Consider the following 21,308-nt stretch of genomic DNA (forward strand, 5'->3'; position numbering starts at 1 on the left):
TGTGCCCAAAAGCTGAGGACATCATCACAGCCAAAAGTGCTCGTACAGTTTATTCAATTTGTGACGCAGATAAAGCCTATGTTACTGTATTATTTATGTACAGTGCAGGAGGTGTACAAGCACCTCCGATGATCATGTATATAATTACAAAGAATCAGTACTTCTAGCAGTAGTAAAAAACTCCCGAAAGGTATGGACCATTGGATTGTCGGAAAACGGATTGATGACTACTGAATCTTTTTACGAATATATAATAAACATATCCATGGCTAATCAAAAAAAAATCTAGAAGAAAACTTAAACTACAGCAAGAAAATAAAACAGAAATGATAGAAGATGGGATTAAGTGTATTCAAGCAAAAATATATTCTATTAGCAAAATTATGAAAAAAGATAATATTGAAAACTAAATTTTCAAAGTATATATTCTATAAATACTAATGTTCAAGTACTAATGGTTCAGCACTGATGTTCAAGTACTATTGTTTTAAGTATTAATGTTTTCAGAACTAATTTTTTAAATGTTCATTTTTTAGAGAATTCAAAAAAATCTATTACCTTTTAATTACAAATCTGTTTTAAAATTTATCATTTCATCATTAAAAATGTTCCGATAAGAAAATGTACTAAATTTCAAATCGTTCTTGTACAACTTATGTATGTACCAAAATCAAAATGACAAAATGAAATAATCCGGACACATGCCTGCGCCAGTGTTCCAAATTATGGATATCTGGTTTTCTGATTTAAAACTCATATAAAAATTTGTTTCGACATTTTTTCTGCACAAAGGTCGTGAATTTATGATTAGAAATGATTATTACGTTGATATGTACGAATTCAAAGTGTTGGAAAAGCGTCATTATAAAAGTACACGCTTTTAAAGTCAATTGACCTAATATTAATATATGTGTCAAAAAGTTTGAAAAATTATCTATTATGAGATGTTTTAAAACTCTCTTTATCATGATCATCGGAGCTCATTAAAAATGAATATAATCAGTTTGATTTCTCGAATGTTGTACATCTGCAACCTTGAATCATGACGTATGTTAAAAATATCCCTACGTAATAAGCTTGTCTTGGATAAAAAATGCTAGACTTGATCCAAAAGACGCAGATAATAATACTTTGATTGCTGTATATTATATTTTGGTTCATTTACAAACAAGAAAATTTGTTCTTTTTTTTATAAATTTTTAAAATATTTTTGAAATAGTTTTTATATTTTCACCGAGAACAAGATTATATTTAATAAACTTTTTTTTGTTATTTTATTGAGCGAATATGTTTAATGAAAGGCAATATACTTTGCAGAAGGGAGAAATGAGAAGTGTTCGTGCCTCTAGGCTGCGTACAATGGTCCAGGAGCCAGTTCAATGTAGGGTAGCGGCTCTCGATAATGATGCTGGTCCAGGTAAACATGTTTATCTAATATTTGTGAGTTATTCATTCATTGTTTTGACATCGTTAGGAATACCTTTTCCGTATTGCATACAATTTGAAATGTTTTATTTTTTACCCATATTTTAACAAATATGATCATTTGCGAAAAAAATTTTTCAATGGCGTTGACAACTTTTTTTTTAAGTTAATCTAGATCGAATGGAAAAGATATTAACTATTTCATTACGTCAAATATTATTCTCATTGATAATTGCAATAAAACCGCTCCTAAATAAGCTTTTTATGTGCTCTTATCTTTTTACAACTACGTCTAACCTTGAAAAATAAAATTCTGCAATCGAAAGATGTAACTTGATCAGTTAACTTTTGTCGCTTGCACGATTTACTTTTAGTTTTGGGTGTGATTTTAAGCTACTTGGCTAAAATTTATGTAAAAATTTTTCTAAAAACTTATCATTTGAAATTATAATCTTTCTTATTACAGTCCTCGATGATCAATTGGATCCTGCTCCTGCTCTGGACCCTGCACCTGCTCTTGCACCTGGCCAGGGAATGCGAGGTAGAGCACTAATAGTTCCACTGCCACAGAGAAATCAAGCAGAAGCAGCCGACGATGAGGTTACGGTAATTGGAGTTGTGAGAGGCCAGAACATTGTTAGGGCGATTCAGGATGAGGCTGACAGTGACAACGATGTTATCATCGTTGGCGCTATGTTCGGAGGCGAGAATCGTGTTAGGACTGGCGGTGACAACGACGTGATCATCATTGACGATGAGACTGAAGACGAGAATCATGATATCGTACCCGAATCTGCAGAAAATGCACCAGCTGCTGGAGGAGTAAAAAGAAGACGTAACAATGGTTAGCACGCAAGTTTATTATTTCACAAGCTTTTTCCATTCAACTTACAGGGTATTTTAATTCTGAGTGCACTTTATTTTTTACGTTGCAGCTCAAGGTAAAAGGCGAAGACGTCCAAGAGGAGGTATCACAGGACGTAAGTACAAATTTGATAATATAAACTTATGCTTACTGATGATAATTATTCATAAAAATTGCACCACCTACCATTATCATTGGAGCCCGGTGAACATGCAGCTCATGATTACCCGAACTTGAACTTATGAAATACTCTCGAATTTGATACGGCTAGCTTTTCTTACTCTTCCAAAATATAGCGCTGTGAATCTTACGGTACAATTGAGTCATTTGGATAAATCTTCAATAAACTGTTCAATTCAGACCAATTTTACTTCGCTGTCCCTTAAATAATGAATTTTTTTTCAATTCAAATATACAACTTCTAAACTGCTGTAAAATATTTTCCCTACTTTTAGACTTCTGTAGGAAAAAAAATCATAAACTGGTGTAGTTATAGTTTTTAAACGAATCTTTAACTACACCCGTTGAAAAATATGCAATCATATACACCATGCTAAATAGTATATAATTTCTCCCTCAAACATGAAATTATGTATGCCTAGAATGTTTTAATTCTTGTTTCGGGGTTAAAATATACTCTCGTGAAATTTTAATCGATGAGAATTTATGAAATTATAGGATTTTTGGTAAAAATAATGTGAGTTTTCCATGCAAGCTTGGGAAATAGCGAGATTCAAAGTTTTGGCCATTTAACATTGAATTGTAGGGGAAATGGCAGTTTTTCGTGTACCGTGAGCTCAAATCCCTTTACAAGTTAATGAAATTAATTTATGTTTATAGAAAATCTCATTTTCAAAAGATATTAAGAGTCCAACACATTTCACCTATGATCTGCAATGCTAACGCTGTGCACTGCCTAACTCATTTGCAGCCTTGCGCATACGGCGTTTTAATACTGAACCAATTTGCATTGCTAAAGCCTCTTGAATTTATAGTCTTATTGGTATTTTTTTAGCCGTTGTACGTATGCTAATTTTTATTATTAACGGCCAAATGCTCGCCCCTTTCCCAATTATAATTTCGATTACTTAATTAACGTTCCATTGTAATTCTCTCCTACGTCGTTAAATGGCTTCTTTATTTTCGATTTGTAAGTTTTTATGGCAAAAATTCGGCCGTTGTATGATTAAAAAGTGATTTTCATCGACAATTATTACATGAATTACTTATTTTCAGGTTGCATCGTTTGCTATGAACATGAAAAAGTGCAGAAATTATGGCCCTGTAAACACAGGATGTGCGTCCATTGCATCCCACGATTAAAAAAAAAAATATGCCCTCTCTGCAGGAAGGACATCGAATCCTGGCTCCCACCCCATTTGATGGCCAACCAAGCTTTTGCGCAATAAGCACCCTAGATTCCACCTTAGAATTTAGATGCTTAAAGAGCACTCATCGCAAAGAATTAGTATCAACTATCGAAAAAAAATTAATTTTTTGAAAATGTTATGTATCTTTTAGCCAATTATTAACAATTAAATGATCTTTTTCACTAAAAGTATACGTATTTGACTTTAAGGTGTGTAATTTTGACTCTACTTATTGCCAATTTAAAAATTAATCTTTCTGCATCGGTTTGTCAATGTGTGGTCAGCACCAACCAAGTTGTTTATCAATGGTGCTCGATTACTAGGCCATACAATTATTTTGTTGTAATCAAAAATATCAATTTTTATACACGAGTATCCCATTTTAGTGTTGAAACCTTAGCCTCAAAATTTTACGGTTATTCGATATAACTGTGCATAGCTTAATTGCACAATATACTTATATTTTCATTTCCAATAATTGTCAACAAATATTTTATACACGAGATTCATTTTACTCCATTATTAGGACTCAGTACTAATAAAAACGATAAAAAACGATCGTGTGAAGATGTCTGTGCAATAAATTTACTTTATCAATTTATACGTTTAAAACGATTTTTTTACATTTTTATGTGCCTTCTTCCACAAGGCAAATTAAAATTTTGCATAAAATGTGCTCACCGTTACTACGTCCAACAAATATTGCACATAATTTTTTTTACGCGTAGAATGTTATTTTTTGCAGACTTTCACTAATTTTACAATTTTACTCATTTTTAGAATAAAATTCATGTACTGTGTATAGATAATGTAATCATAACTATTTGGATAGTTATATTCCGTTTTCAGTTTTCAAGCGAAAGACGCATACTCTGTCCGAGATTATACTGGCTTCTTGGCGGAAAATAAACGCTCACTCTAGAGAGTAGAGAATATGGTTTTCTTATACAAATCTAGTATGAAGACCGTCTGGCTACACGGAATTAAGCTGCAGGGTGCGATCGTTAAGTAATTTAAGTGTTTATCTAATGTAACCTCATATCTTGATCTTGTACAACAATTAGCGCGTAGTTATATGAGATGAATTTTATAATCAAATGAATTGTGCAAGAATATTACTTCTAAAATTTCTTCGGCAAAATAACTCACATGGTGTACTTTCTGATATACTTATAGTAGTCATATATATTCCTAAAATATGACTGTTAATTAGTTTTTAAATGCGCACAGATGTGCAATATTCAATTCCGAGGAGCAGACCTCGTTAATAAACCAAGGAACATCTGACCCGGATGTTAGAACCTTGCAAGGGTCCCTGTTCGGGGAAACGAACAAACAAGTTCACATCTATCACATGACTCTATCAGTGTACAATGATGTGCGTGGTGTATAAAAAGCAGCTTTGTTTAGATGGTCGATACACGTGAAAAGTAAGATCATCACCTAATGGCAATATTTTGCGATTGCAAAATCGTGCCTCTAATAATAAAATAAGACTCTGACACCGAATGAATTCTTAAGAACGTCGAATCGGAAGGGTTTATGACTATCATGCACTGTGTTTATGTGTTTTTTTCACATTTGTTATGTGCTTTTGAATATAAACTTCAAGTGGTGTGTTGCAATTATGCACTATTCCTGTAATTATTTAATATATTTTCGCATCCGAATCTGTTCTTATAAACTTTGTATCTGAAGAGTTTGCTTCGATCAAAAAATCTATTATAGTGATTTTCGATGTCTTATTTTCATCCAAATGATGAAACAAATTTCACATTCGAAGGGTTTCCTACGATCATGTATCAATTTTTCATGACCTAGCAGGTCATATTACCTATTTTCTGAACATTTTGTGACAAATTACTTACTCAAAGGGTTTGTCTCTATCATGTACTGTCTCTATGTGTTTTTTCACATTTATTATGTGTTTGTGAATATAACCTACAAGTGATATGATGTAATTGCGCAAGTATTACTGTAATTATATTCATACATTTTCGCATGCGAATTTATTCTCAAAAATTTGTATACGAAGGGTTCGCTTCGATCATAAACGCTGTTAAAGTGTTTTTTGACGTCTTTTTTTTGTTCAAATTATTTGTGACAAATTTCACATTCGAAGGGTTTTTTACGATCATGTAAAAATTTTTATAATTTATCCTAAAAATCCCCAATTTTCAATGTATCAATATTTTGAAAATTTCGGAGACACATAGAATTTCTACGCAAATCGCTATTACGAATATCTTCTTGCGGCAAAGTTCCTCTTGAATGTTGGGCTTTACCTGAAGCTAAAATTTTGCGAGATTATTCATACATTATTTACCTTATTATTTACCTTTATACGACTGTCACAGCAAACCAGGTAGCCACTGGGCGCAGAAGTCAAAACCTTCAAAAATAAAATATTAAAAATCATTAGAAAAAATTTGGTGGATAATTTTAAAAATGATAAAAATATTGGAAAATGCAAACATAAGTTACCGAATCGTAGTTCCTATAGTTTTTTTTATAATTGAGTATAAAAACTTACGTTATGTAACCCAAGCTAGGTCGAATCAATTATGGCGTTTGCGTTCGCAAAAATTTTACATTAAAGTGTAAAACATAACCTCAATTGTGTCTAGATGTGGAAATGAACTCTAACCTCCATACATATCCATTCAATTAGAAATTCATTATTAAGGGGACCGACCTGTGTTAAAAGCTTAAATTCAAAAAATAGCTATATAAATCGAAATAGTGGAAATTTTTTTTTGTGATCGTAAAATATGTTTATTAGACACCTGATTGACCAAAAAAAAAATTCTATCCAAGCTCTGAAATGCCAATTACGCTTATTTTTTCATAATACAAAATATTATAATAGGATTCACTTGCCACGCGATTCTGACGTGAGCTTTTCATCAATATTGATCTATGGGGTCTCAAAATCTTCAGAAAAGTACCCTCACCCACTTAAGCGGAGCAGAATTTGAAAAAAAAAGTTTGTTTTTCTTGCAAGAGCTTTAATATGGCTTCTAGTGTTGATAAAATACTAATTTTCTCAAAAATTGGCACATTTTGACGTGTATATAAAGTTGTACGCAATTTTTCAAAATTCTGCTCCGCTTAGGTGGACGAGAGTACTTTTCTGAAGATTTTGAGACCCCATAGATCAATATTGATGAAAAACTCTTTTCAAGATCATGCGGCAAGTGATTTATAACACAATATTTCGTCTTCTGAAAAAAGTGATGTAATTGGTATTTCAGAGCTTGGGTAGAAGTGGTTTTTGGTCAATCTGGTGTAGAATGAACATATTTTACTATCACAAAAAAAAATTTTTACTATTTCGATTCATATAGCTATTTTTAGCTGAAGCTGAATTTAAGCTTTTAACACAGGTCGGTCCCCTTAAATAAGATAAATTGAAAATGTATTCACTCTACCATAGTTATCAAAAAATGTAAAAAAAATCGATTTTTCACACTGTAACCTAAAACATGCAACTTTGCCTCAAATTATTGATTCTGGTGAGACAACATAGCATTTTCAAATAACTTTAAAATAAACATAAATACATGTGTTGAAAACGATACTGATATTAAAAAAGATATCAACTATGCAAATTAGCTTCATTTGCAGTCTGTTTCATCCTAAAAATCCTTACATAAAATTGTATGAGTTGACCAATAGTTAGTTTTAAACAGTTGGAGCAAATCTTCTTCACTGAATCATTCAGTAGCACCTCCAGTAAAATGTACAGAACTAGATATTGTACTCAAAATCGTGTGAGAAGGATCTTGAAGCAATTTGGTTTTGATCTGATTTTAATTACATCTGTAAAATTAGTTAACAAATTATGAGATAGGAAAAATTTTAATAGAATTTATCATCTACATGAAAAAGAAAGTTCATAAGCTAAGTACACATTAGGCATATGCCCCTATTTTGTTGCTATTATGGGCTCTTAAAACAAAATATATCTTTAAATAGCAACATACTAAAATTTTGTTTTCGAAATCATAATAAATTCCTGCGATTAGGTAACAATTTTCCTTTACCTAGATGGTAATATTAACTAACTTTTAAATAATTTGTTACAAATCTCATATTCGAAGGGATTTCTACGATCGTGAAACAATTTTTCTAATTTATCCTATGATTTATAATTTAACAATTTATACATTGTGAAAACCACAAGTTTAAAGCTCCTCAGACACGCCAATATCTTTATCACTAGCATCGTTGGTTATGGCGACATCCTATAATTAAAATTGCGTAAAAATTTTGGGCGATCATAAAAATAGAAAATTATTTAAATCATACAACTAATTTGCAAATCGTTGATGTTCTAAAGTAGTTGTTGCCCTCGCTTATATTTCCGAAATCATAATAAATTCCTGCGATTAGGTAACAATTTTCCATTACCTGGATGGTAATGTTAACTAACTTTTAAATAATTTGTGACAAATCTCACATTCGAAGGGTTTTCTAAGATCATGTATTAATTTTTAATGACCGAGCGGGCATAATACCCATTTGGATGTTTCAAAGTAGTTGTTGTCTTCACTTATGTTTCCGAAATCATAATAAATTCCTGCGATTAGGTAACAATTTTCCATTACCTAGATGGTAATATTAACTAACTTTTAAATAATTAGTGACAAATCTCACATTTGAAGGGTTTTCTACGATCATGTATTAATTTTTCATGACCGAGCGGGCATAATACCCATTTTCTGAATAATTTGTGACAAATCTCACATTCGAAGGGTTTTCTACGATTATGTATTAATTTTTCATGACCGAGAGGGCATAATACCCATTTGGATGTTTCAAAGTAGTTATTGTCTTCACTTATGTTTCCGAAATCATAATAAATTCCTGCTATGAGGTAACAATTTTCCATTACCTAGATGGTAATATTAACTTACTTTTCAATAATTTGTGACAAATCTCACATTCAAAGGGTTTTCTACGATCATGTATCAATTTTTCATGACCGAGCGGGCATAATACCCATTTGGATGTTTCAAAGTAGTTGTTGTCTTCACTTATATTTCCGAAATCATAATAAATTCCTGCGATTCGGTAACAATTTTCCATTACCTAGATGGTAATATTAACTTACTTTTCAATAATTTGTGACAAATCTCACATTCAAAGGGTTTTCTACGATCATGTATTAATTTTTCATGACCGAGCGGGCATAATACCCATTTTCTGAATAATTTATGACAAATCTCACATTCGAAGGGTTTTCTACGATCATGTATTAATTTTTCATGACCGCGCGGGCATAATACCCATTTGGATGTTTCAAAGTAGTTATTGTCTTCACTTATGTTTCCGAAATCATAATAAATGCCTGCTATAAGGTAACAATTTTTCATTACCTAGATGATAATATTAACTAACTTTTAAATAATTTGTGACAAATCTCACATTCGAAGGGTTTTCTACGATCATGTATTAATTTTTAATGACCGAGAGGGCATAATACCCATTTTGATGTTTCAAAGTAGTTGTTGTCTTCGCTTATATTTCCGAAATCATAATAAATTCCTGCGATAAGGTAACAATTTTCCATTACCTAAATGGTAATATTAACTATTTTTTAAATTATTTGTGATAAATCTCACATTTAAAGGGTTTTTTACGAATACGTATAACTATCATCAGCCTATCAAGGCATATTCTATCGTTGAATCATTTTTGACAAATTGTACAATGAAAGGGTTCGTCAATATTATGTACTATTTTTATGTGTTTTTTCACACGTGTTATGCGATCTTGAGTATCACCCTCAAGTTATATGTTGTAATTATGTATTATCGATGTAACTGTTTAATATATTTAGCATCTTAATCTATTATCAAGAATGACGCGGCGTTGCATTGATCATGGGGTGACACCATTTACGAAGTATATTTTAACTGGTATTTATATAGCGATACGGTTTGACCTACAAATGACTTTTGACTTGGACTTAGCATGTTAAAATGGGGTTAATTCATGTATGAATGAATGTATATGGTAAGAAATTTTTAATGTGTATGAATGTAGAGTTGATTGAACAGTACATGTTTACGTCGTCTCCGAGTTAACAACTACCTCTGAGTACTAACAAGGAGAGCTTTTCAGCTTTGGGTCACAGATCTTTACTAAACTTGCTTGGGGGTCTTCTCGTACTATCTCGTTCTAACTAGGTCATGGAAAATTGTTAGCGGAGCTAAAAAGCTCTCCTTGTAAGTTACCGTTATCTGATTTTCTTCATTTTTTGTTCGTCGACGGTCAAACTGACATGTATCATTTATACATCCTTAAATACATTATTATTTTGTCTATGTAATCGTAGATTTATTCAGTTCCACACTTATTAATACCATGTTTCGAGTTTCACGAAATATTTTCCGTTTTACAATAAATCGTTTGTTTTATTTAATGACTACTTTAGTAAATTAGCTCGAATTCATTGTATTAAGAGTAAAGATGGAGTTTTTGATGGTATAACGTAATTTATTTATTAATGTGAATCAAAAATAGAAAAATTGTTAATAGGATTCGATGCGATGATAGAAATGAATATTTGAATAATAAAACTTTTCAATTAGCATGCGATAATGGAATGTATACTACTAGCGGCATCTTTGGTTGCAGCATGTTTTGCGAGATTATGTGTCCCGTTATTTAAGGCATAAATTTATTTTTATTTCAACATGTTTACATCTTTATTAATTTATTGTAATAAAATTTTATACTATGATGCATTATTACGTACATTTTATTTTTTCCTCAAAGTAGATAGAAATTTTTTCTTTCAATGTTGTAGTAGATTTCTATATTGCGTCAAAGCTTTTTGTATCGTAAAAATAAATTTACATATCTCAGTTATCAATGGGTTCAAAGTAAAGTATATTTGAAAAATTACGATTTCTATCCAAAGCAACTCAAATAACAATAGGTAAACACCGCGAATATCGAATTTGGTTTCCGCGGATACGGAGTGAAGGTATCAACAGAAAATTCCGCGAATGTAGAATTCGCGTATACTGAATCCGCGAATACGGAGGGCCTGCTGTATCAAATTGGTGATCATTCATTTTATTTATAATTCCATTGATTTAATTTAACATAATCAAATAATTTTATCCGGTTATTACTATTCTCATTGGAGACAATAATTCAATCGACCCTAAATATTTCAATCTGCAGCGTTATAGACGGAGTATAAAAAAATTCCGGTCGAATTCTCTCGATTTGGAAAAAAATGCTTGTAAATTGCATAACAGCGCATTATGATGCAAAATCTAAAAAAATAATGCGACCTAAATTTTATTTTGGCTACCAAACGGATCATAAACAATTTTCCGCCTAATTCGACTGAACTCTCACAATTTCGGGAAAAAACGCATTCAAACTGCATAATAAGGGGTTATGCGATCGAAATACCGTACGTCTTCAGATCTCCACATAGCTCCCCTTATAAACTCCCTAAATTTTCAAAACGATCCATCAAGCACTACCCACGGTACCACGTCACAAAAAACCATTGGAAATTCATGGGAGTTTATGCAGAAATGACTTCGCTTCGCTCAGCATAATAAATAATTGCCCAACTTTTGGAGTGATCGAACTCGCAGAGGTCGCAAAGAGTGCTTTGCAAGTATATTAAAGCATACTTATTTTTGATTTTTCGTTTTTGCCGTAATTTGAATCATAAAATTACTATTTTAGAGTGACCTATTAATTCGATCATTCATATAGTGCTTGCAACCCTACCTCGGCAATTCGGTAACCACCTTCAGGCCACTAGTGCGTCGAAGTAAAAAGTTTCCTCAGGTGTTTTTGTAAGCATTGATGTTCTGGAAAAGTATGCGCGACCCTGGTGCTGATGCTCAATTGGTTCCCTCTGAAAGTTACGACAGGTAACTAAAAACACCATTCGCCACAAAACGCGAAAGAAAAAAAAATTGAAAACGTAAAGTATTGGAAACAGGAGCAGCTATTCTCAGTTCAAAATAAAAATTTTGGAGTTTCCAAAAATTTTCCAATTTTTAATATACGAGAGAAATGTTAAAACCCTCAGAGGTACAATTTCCTTGATATAATCAATCATAATTCGAAACTTTGAACGGGATTGCTATGCTAGCTAGTCGAAAAAACGCTATTTTACGTGATTATGAAAAAACTCATAGATATAGAGTTTACAAATGATGATGATGATTGTTACTAAAATCCATCCCAAAAGTTGGAAAACACTCGCCGATACAGTTCTGTAGAAAAGTTTATTCACAGTCGTCAATAATTTTCAGGAGTTATTGTTTCAACAGTTCAAAGCCACAAGCGATCAGAAGTCTGATATACAGGGTGCGACAAAAGTATGGAAACCCCTGGAAATATCGCAGAATATTCGTTAAAAAAAATCAAAGACCCTATATACGACGTATTTTTCGACGAGGAATCCGATGGTGACCTTGAATTTGACCTTAAACATATCACAACATACTGGTACTGAAAGTTAACATTTCAAGACATTTAAAAATAAGAACAATTTTTGTTTTGAAGATATATTAAACAAATCTGTGTAAAAATACCTCGTAAATAACACCACACTTGGAAGGTTCCTCTTTCAGAATTACCGTATACTTCATTGTGCTCAGAAATCCTTCTACATTGAAAAAAATAACTTTACAGCATCGTGAAAAAGGCATTGCTTGTCTCAAGGAGTACAAAAAATCTTGAGACAGGCTAAAATTTAGCCTGACACAGTGCAAAAGTGACGGCGAGTCTGTGCGACAATGACTTGCCACTGGGCCGTCACAACTTCGTGTTCGCACTTCGAATCTCTACGACGTAAGACTTGCATTGCTGCTGCCCCCCCCCCCCCCCCCCCCCCCCCTCCNCCCCCCCCCCCCGCCGTCTGCTTGGCTGCAGTAGCTGATGTTTATATTAGTCAGTGCTCGTGAATTGGATGAGAAAATCAAATCAGTTCATTATGCGTGTTGGTTCTTTTTTCTGCAAGTTTCGCGCGCTAGAACACGAAGTTGCGATGGCCCAGTGGCGAGTCATTGTCGCAAAGATACTCGGTCACTTTTGCACTGTGTCAGACTAAATTTTAGCCTCTCTCAAGAGATTACCTTTATGATGATCGTACTTTGACATTTCATAGTTATATTAATAAATTTGGAATTTCTCCTTTCATTTTGATTAACCATTAAATCCCACGATTCTTCGTAAAAACTTTGGTGTTCATGAAATTTTAGTGAATTTTCCATTTCATAATTCATTTCTTATGTTTACAAAAATTACGTTGAAAATAAATTATAAAGTATAATTTTCATAGAAACACTGATTGCTACAAATATTTCAATTCAATCTTATTGTTTTTTACAGAAGTCAACAACAAAAGAAATTTCAGGAGAACAGCAACTGTAGAAAAAAATTTTCACTTACTACTTGAAGCCATGAGTGATATGTATCTAGCAGTGAAAAATGATCAATGGAGGATTCGAGTGGGAAAGATTATCGACTCAAACAGCTTTGGTAAGGTTCATGAAGCTTACTGGTGCGGTCCCGTTGCCGTCAAGGCACTAAAAAACGACGACAGAGATTCCGACGCGCAGAAACGTGCATTTCAAAACGAAATGGAAATTTTGAAAAGGCTTCGTCACCCAAACATACTGCTGTACTATGGCCAGGAAACAAAACCTACAAGAGCCATCGTGATCGAGATGTACGACTTTTCCCTCAATGATTACTTGTACAATTCCAAATTTAAGTTCGATATAACAAAGCGCGTCGACATCGGACGACAGATTGCCAGGGGCATGTCCTATATTCATTCACACAAAATAATTCACTGCAATTTAAAAAGTTTAAGCATTTTTCTGCTTAATAATCTTACCGTGAAAATAGGCAATTTTGGCCTAGCTCTGAAGAATTTATCAGAGCAGCACAGCCAACGATGCGGCACAGAACGGTGGATGGCGCCGGAGATTGCCAGAATGGATCAAAATCCATACACCTTCCTGTCGGACGTTTACGCATTTGGCGCCGTGCTGTTCGAACTGATGGCCGGAGAGCTGCCTCATTCCAACTTTATTAACGTGGAAATGATTATGCGCAATGTTGGTCGAGGACACTTAAGCCTTGATCTCACCAAATTGCATTCAGATACACCTCAGATGCTGCGTGAACTGATCCATGACTGCATCAACTTCTACAGCTATAAAAGACCGTTTTTTTCCGATATCTTGGAAAAAATTGAGGCACGGGCGGAAATCTCACTGTCAATCTATGAACCTACTATGGTAGAAACACATGATCTCTTGTTTCTTTTTTCGTTTGTCTTTGTTCTTGGTTTTTCGTTTCTTTTTTTTTTTTTGTTTTTTAATTATCTTTTTTAACTCATTAAATTATTGGTCGCAAAAAAATAGTATATTACTGCCCTAGGCCGCGAAAAACAGAAAAGTCCCAGGGCACGTGTAATTAGTGGCCGAGGCGAAGCCGAGGCCGATAAACACGTGCTCTGGGGCTTTCTTTTTTTGCGGCTTAGGCCTGTATACTATTTTTCATACCCCGTGGCCCGAAAATAGCTCTTCCCGTTTTGCGCAGCGGCCGGGAAGTAGTCACTTTCGGGCCGCTGGTATGAAAAACATTTTTTTACGATAATTGCTTTTCGTTTTTTATCTCACAAAAATATAAACTCAATCTAAATATAATTATAAATCAAATTTTAAGTATCTTTATATTGTCGACGAGCAGTCGAGTGTCCCGACAGTACATCAAGCTGTGTGCTCAAGAAGCGAAGAGAGCTGTTCATTTTACTCGACCCTTGCGTCTTCCACCAATCCATTGCAACCGGGCACGTACTCCAGCACGCCTATTGATGGAAAGCAAATGAATGAGGTGTCTAAGAGTAAGTAATTTTTCAGACTAAAAATATACTGAGAAAAATTTCCAAGTCGCAATAACCTTTTCCCTTTTCTTTTCATTCAGAGTAAAATCTCGTGATTGCAGAGTTTTACGGAGACCGCGGGTAAATGCATAGCCGACGTGTGTGCACAATAACGACGCGAAAATTGCTGTATATTACGACGGCCATGATTTTTTTTCTTGCAAAAACCTCATCGGTCTGAAAACTCGCCCAGCGAAAATCGTCGTCGTGTCGTGCCAAGTCGTTTCCGGCGTGCTATACTATACATATCGCTACACATGGATACGGACGGTGGCAGGAGAGGCTACACGAGAGAGCAAGCGAAGGGGAACAAAGTATTTTCCATCTTTCTCTTTCGGCGCGCGTGCCCCTTCTTCTTCACCGTCTTGCTCGTTGACCTACACCGCCATTTTGAGATTCGTGCATTACGACGCGTCGCGATGGATTGCTGTGCAGTCTCGCAATTCGTGGCGCCGCGCTAATGTCGAACTCATATATCACGATGTGCTGCTGTGCATACTTATACATTGCAACGTACTGCTGTGCGGACAATTTGAATCTTAGGCGCTGTTCACGCATGCACCGTTGAGTTCCTTTATCCGACGGAGCTCGTTACTTTTGCGACGCGCGCTATACCGAGATAAAGAAAAATGATAATAAAGAATGGCACGGACGAGCCGTTATTAAAAATATAAAGAATGAATATTAATTTATTGCATGTGATAGTGTACCAAGCACAATAATTTCTTGTCCCTGAAATGCTAATCAAATTTTTTTCTTCGAAGAGTTAATTTCCTTTGCTGAGAAATTACTTTTTGAAACTCTTGACAATTACAGATTAAATTTTTTTCACATGATTAAAGTACAAGAGGTTAGTACATAAATGGGTGCACAGCGAAATGTGCATTTTGCCAACTCCACTCATGAGTAACAATACAAGGCTGTGCAGTGTGATTGGTTTCGGAGGGAGTGTACATGCTCGGGGCGGCGTTGTCCCTCTTGACTCTGCTACACACTATACACTAGACCGACTTATTTTGACCTCGATTTTTAAATATCACCAGGATACCGGTAGATTATTAAAGTATAACTCTTTACGAGAAAAAAGCGTAACTACAAAGTCCAAAAAGTGACGGGAACCGGTCTTGATAGACGTTTAAAGCTTAAAAACGTGGTTCTAATATGTAGCAAAATCCTTCTCAATATTGCGGTCATATTGTAAATTTCCTACTTTGCTCTGAGGGTAAAATCTATGTTGACAAGACGTTTTCTAACTTAATTTTTTGTGTGAAATTGATCCCCGTCGTTAGTTTTGACCTAGGAATGCGATGACATTGAAAAAATGCACTTTTTCCATTTTTTCCATAAATTTCGGAAATTTTATTTTCGAGGGCGTCGCAAACGAATAGAAATAGTTTAGAAAATTGTTTGATACTGCCAAAATTTAGGATTTTTTATCATAAATCCAACGATACATATCATTAAGTACTTGAAAATTATTTGCATACAAAAAAAACTACTTTTACGATCGTCAGTCGTCGTAAAAAAATTGAAAAATCGAAGAGGTTATTTGTTTCTTTTAAGAAACGACCGCATATAATTACTTACGAAAAATATTACATTCATTTATCTGATAGGTTTTTGTCTCACCTTTCCAACGCCGTGTTCTGATTTTGAAAGTTGCAAAGTTTTGGATAGAGCTGCTTTTGTATAAAAAAACTAGCAAAACCGACCAAGGTCATAACTAACGACGGCGTCGATTCTTCGCAAAAAAATCAAGTTAGAAAACGTATTGTCCATATAGATTTTATCCTCAAAGCAAACTGCAAAGTAGGAAATTTACGATACGATTGCAATTTTGAGAGGGATTTTGCTAAATTTTAGAACCACGTTTTTAAACTTCAAACGTTTATTAAGACCTGTTCCCGTCACTTTTTGGACTTCGTAGGTACAGCGTTTTCTTGTAAAGACTTATACTTTAAGAATCTGCGGGAATCCAGGTGACATTCAAATAACGAGGTCAAAGTGATCCAGTCTACTATACACATGCAAACAATGTGCTAATGCTTTTGCTGTGTAAAGATATTCATATTCTTTTTTTCTTTTTAATCCTTTCGAAAACGCAGAGAAGTGTAATGCTCTGGTAAAGAAAAAAGTCCGCTTCGCCGACGATACTGCCGAAGGTAATTTTCCTTGCTTAATTTCCGATTATGGTACCTAAAATTCTTACTGCATATATTAAACTGTAGAAGTATTTGTGTGTGCGTGTGTGTGTGTGTTATATCTACTGAGTCCCGTTTTGTTTTCTTTTCTCTTTCTCTTTATTCACACTTTAGTAACGAAGCACAATCAGTCGGAGGACAATTGCCACTCTGAAATGAAGGACATTTCCGAAAGGAAAGAGGCAATCCAATTAGAGACGGCCGATGCCATCAAGAAACTGAGTGCTCAAATAAGCGAGTTGATAAAATTGCAAATAACTGTAGCCAATTCCTTAAAAGACTTAATCAAGGTACAATACGATACCCAAAGAAAATTTGATGCCTTGAGCAACACCCTGACCACCTTACTGTTGGAAGACAGACAGCGTCGTGAGGAGCCGGATTCATCTAGAATTCCGAAAAATAAGGTATTAAACTTCACCTATAATTTCGAGGCAAACGAGTCAAATGAGTCCATTAGATCGATGCATTAGAAAAGTCGATTCGGAGTATAATAAATAATACTTATGATCCCAATGCAACAAATAGAATTTTCACTAAAAGAAATTACGTTCTCAATTCAAAAACTCAAATGGATATTTGTCTAGATCTTCTCAAGAGCGAACTTAGAGATTATAATCCATTTGAATTCATTGAAATAGGCAGGTTTGAAAATTTAAATTCTGAAGAAATTGATGAGTGTAATCAAACAATGCGTGACATTGTTACCAATCACTTTGACCCTTACTACTTTAAGAAAATTTTAAACATTTATGAAGGAGAACTATTTTTTCATAATATCAGAAATGCTAGTCCAGAATTCAAAGCAAGTTACAACGCGATACAAAGCACGAGTAATCCCCTCGTGTATGAAGATTTGAAAAATTTACTATTACAGATCGAATCGGCTAGATAGAATGAAAAATTTACTATTGCAGATCGAACCGACTGGATTGGAAACTTCCGAGAAATTTTTAGAGAAAAATGCACCTGCTGCTCACTCATCTCAACCGGTTGATGTAACCGAGATTAAACGTCACAGGTGCACAAAGAAGGGCCACTACCGTTCTGACAGCCCTCTCAAAGCTTTTGACTTATCATTTTGCTACCCTTGGAAAATGTGGCTAGGCAAACTTCGGAACAATGCCCAAATACCAACAAACAGTAAGTATCAAACGAAATATCAAATAATAATAAACAAAATAGTAGCACTATGATAGGCACAGAAAGAGGCGATGGTAGAAGTAAACAGATAAATTCCGGAGAAATTACAGCAAACATTAATTCGGGTAAACTTACATTTACTACGGGGAATAAAAAAGAAATAGTACTCTGGAATTTATTAGCTGTCAATAGTATTGCTGAAAATTTACTGTACCTTAGAAAATTTGCAGATGCGGGATACGGGAAATACTTGGACAATACCGAGCTCAAAATTTTTAATAAATCAAACTATGAGATTTATATTTGAGGCGTTTATCGACAACCAAACTAGATCGTTATTTGAAGTACGTTTAACATATACCGATCTCGAACAAGCTGCTGAAAATTCGTTTAGTTCAGAGCTTGGGAAGGAGAATTCACCGAGAGAATAGATCGATGCACGAGTCCCAGAAAAATATTTTCCACTCTGAATGTAAAAATTATCAAAAATGAAGCCGAAAAATTTTCGTGGAATGTCCCCAAAAATTTGAAATTTATAAAAGAGGAAACAGGCATGATGTGGCACATACGGTTAGGTCATGCATCCAGAGACTAATTTTAAATTTGACACATTATTTTCGAGTGTGTTTCTTTGTTTCTTTTGTTGTAGGTACTGATGAAGAGTCAACTGCATCTGGCTTGAAAGAGAGCGTTGACGAGCAGTCGATTTTCTCGACAGTACAGCAAGCCGTGCGCGCGAGAAGCAAGGAGAGACGGCTTGGATGTGGCGACACCCCGGGTGTACGAGTTTTCTCCACTTCTTCTACGCTGACTCACTCCCGTTCGAGCTCGTTATAAGCGTATCACGCAACATGCCGCCTCGCTATCATTTTTTGTATCTTCTTGTACTCTGTAGTATATCTCTTTGTTTTCTCCCAATAATCGAAGTCAAATTATTTTCTATTTGACTATAACGCATGTGCAGAGTGCACAGTTATTTGTTGAGTTTTTGTAGGACAAAAAAAGCAGTGACATTCTTTGATCTTTGCTCCTTTGAGCCATAATAAGTGATTTGTGATTTGTTCATTTAGCTCGACCCTCATGTCTTCCATCAATCCATTACAACATATATTTATCCTGGTTGTTACAGCATAATATTTTTATTATTTGAATCATTATAAAAACTATTTCATCTACACCCGTTGTCTCTTGAATTGTAGTAAGTAGATATATTTTTCATACCAGCGGCCCGAAAGTGACTACATCCCTGGCGCTGTGCAAAGCGGGAAGAGCGATTTTTCGGCCCATGTGTATGAGAAATAGTATACAGGCCTATGCGGCAAAAAAAAGCCCCAGAGCACGAGTTTATCGGCCTCGGCTTTGCCTTGGCCACTAATTACACGTATGGGGCTTTTCTGTTTTTCGCGGCCTAGAGCAGTAATATACTATCGTTCAAGATTTCGTCGGAATCATTGGTGCTAACGCTCTTACCACTATTACTAAATTTATTAAATGTGCATAAATGTTTTACTAGATATAAGAAAATTAATGGAAATAATATGCGTATGCATTCAAAAATTGATATTACGAGCATAAGTCAAGTATCTTAAAAATAGCAAAATGTGAAACACTACATGCAAGCATTTTAGAGACAGTTCAAGTTATGCAGATAATAAAATGGCTAATTTATTATATATCGAAACACGTTGAATTGAGAGTAGTTTGTGTGCAATTTAAATATGAGGACTACTTTAAAATTTGATGTATTTTTTTAATGTCAAAGTTGATTTTTTTCACGTAGTTTCAAAATTCAGAGGAAAATTTCAAGTAACTTTTCTCTTCAGAATAGTCCGATTTTAATTGCCGGATTGAAAAGCATATAATTTGTTTATTTCAATAAAAAAAAAAATTGTTTGAACAACTTTCGGCACATTTTTTGGCCTAGCAACATGCTAATTCAGACTCAGAGAGCAGTTTTAATTAACTATTTGCAAAAAAAACTGACTAAAAAAATGTTGTTGAGCATTTCGATGCTGAAACTCTCGTAAAACTTAAATATTTATCCATCAAATAATAAATGCAAAAAAACTCATCTTTATAGTATCATTGTAACTGAGTGTAACTAAGAATTGTTATTACTAAAAATAAAATTCCATTAAATATGTTGATAACTAACGCACACATACAAGTAAAAAAAATCTTAGTGCATATCGACGTGCCAGTTCTGAAAGATGACGCTTCGCAGAGCAGAGCAAAAAGATGCCATGTCGCGCTCCGGGCAGAAAGATGCCACTTCAGCGCTCGATTCTGAAGGATGGTTTTTTCTGCGTTTGAAGTGACACCATGTTCATGTTTCATGTTTTAGCAGTAAAATTGGATGCTCTTCCAGAATCTGGCGTTGGAAAGAAAATAATAGTTAAAGTTGAAGCTTCAAATGCAGAAATACTGAGCACTGATGTGTCATCTTTGAATCAATGAGGTACCAATGGCTAATTTACAAAGAAAATAAATGTAGCTGAATCAAAGTGAAAGCAATAGACGTAATTTGACAATATACTAAAGACCCGATAACATTGAAAATTCATGAACATGAAAAAAAAATTGTCTTTTATGCAAAAACACATTTCAAACATGGCCAATTTGAGTATATAATAAGTCAAATTTATTTACATAGCTAAATCGATCAATTTAAAAATTACAAAACTTACTATTAAAGCAAATTATACATATGGAATATTATATATGTCGCTACCAAAAGGTTAAAATTAAAGCTCTACGTGTACAACTAAAAAAAATTTGTATTTTAATTGATTTTGTTACATTTCGTATCCCAAAATCAAAAAAATGCAGGACTTTGATAGTTTCGGTTACTTGAACCGACTTTTTTAATAGACAAAAAAGAAGAAAGTATTTGGCCAGTCCGTTTACTTCCGGTTGCAATAAATTCAAAGGTCATAAAAACTGCATCGGTTCGAATTTTTTGGTGATTTCTTTGTTCCAAGAATTTTTTATTTTATCAATCAAGATTGCAGTTTTCTTATTGCTTGATTGGCAAGTTTAATGCCACTTTTATCTTACAAAACATAAATTTTAATAATAAAACCAAGGTATAAATTTTTTTTTTTAATTTTATATTCAATTTGCCAAATTAGCTGTTAGTACCTACGATCATGGTACTCTCATTTCAGCATAATTTGATCGGATCAATGTTTATGTTATCCACGACTCGTATCGGCTCGTCCTAGACCCTGAGGGGCCGGATATTGGCGCTATCAAGCTTGTTGATGAAGTAGCGACTTCTGAGTCAGTAGAAGGCGCTCCGAGACTATTTGCAAAAGAACGTGCATTTGAATGCACCGGATAAACTACCAGAACCAGAA

At 34.2% G+C, this 21,308-nt stretch overlaps 2 protein-coding genes across 2 annotated transcripts; both read left to right on the forward strand.

Moving 5' to 3' along the window:
* Nucleotides 1–1,763: 1,763 nt before the first annotated feature.
* LOC106652673 lies at nucleotides 1,764–3,779 on the forward strand. Its single transcript, XM_014371767.2, has 4 exons — nucleotides 1,764–1,805; nucleotides 1,892–2,269; nucleotides 2,361–2,405; nucleotides 3,527–3,779. The coding sequence occupies exons 2-4, from the start codon at nucleotides 1,960–1,962 to the stop codon at nucleotides 3,697–3,699; spliced, it is 528 nt and encodes a 175-aa protein (XP_014227253.1). The 5' UTR covers nucleotides 1,764–1,805; nucleotides 1,892–1,959; the 3' UTR covers nucleotides 3,700–3,779.
* Nucleotides 3,780–12,446: 8,667 nt separating this feature from the next.
* LOC106652672 (serine/threonine-protein kinase B-raf-like) lies at nucleotides 12,447–20,406 on the forward strand. Its single transcript, XM_023458025.1, has 7 exons — nucleotides 12,447–12,501; nucleotides 13,042–13,958; nucleotides 14,389–14,566; nucleotides 16,711–16,767; nucleotides 16,921–17,213; nucleotides 17,724–17,949; nucleotides 20,294–20,406. Exons 1-7 carry the CDS (start codon nucleotides 12,447–12,449, stop codon nucleotides 20,404–20,406), a joined length of 1,839 nt encoding a protein of 612 aa, XP_023313793.1.
* The last annotated feature ends 902 nt before the right edge of the window (nucleotides 20,407–21,308 follow it).

Source organism: Trichogramma pretiosum, unplaced genomic scaffold, assembly GCF_000599845.2.
Source record: "Trichogramma pretiosum strain Unisexual culture from Peru unplaced genomic scaffold, Tpre_2.0 scaffold112, whole genome shotgun sequence".
Lineage (NCBI taxonomy): Eukaryota > Metazoa > Arthropoda > Insecta > Hymenoptera > Trichogrammatidae > Trichogramma > Trichogramma pretiosum.

Excerpts from the sequence above, each read along its gene's own strand:
- LOC106652672 (XM_023458025.1), top strand. The coding sequence starts at position 12,447 with ATGACTTGCCACTGGGCCGTCACAACTTCGTGTTCGCACTTCGAATCT. Across the intron at positions 14,567-16,710 it reads AATGAATGAGGTGTCTAAGA|AGAAGTGTAATGCTCTGGTA; the intron begins GTAAGTAATTTT and ends TCGAAAACGCAG. Across the intron at positions 16,768-16,920 it reads CGCCGACGATACTGCCGAAG|TAACGAAGCACAATCAGTCG; the intron begins GTAATTTTCCTT and ends TTCACACTTTAG.
- LOC106652673 (XM_014371767.2), top strand. The coding sequence starts at position 1,960 with ATGCGAGGTAGAGCACTAATAGTTCCACTGCCACAGAGAAATCAAGCA. Across the intron at positions 2,270-2,360 it reads AAAAAGAAGACGTAACAATG|CTCAAGGTAAAAGGCGAAGA; the intron begins GTTAGCACGCAA and ends TTTACGTTGCAG. Across the intron at positions 2,406-3,526 it reads AAGAGGAGGTATCACAGGAC|GTTGCATCGTTTGCTATGAA; the intron begins GTAAGTACAAAT and ends ACTTATTTTCAG.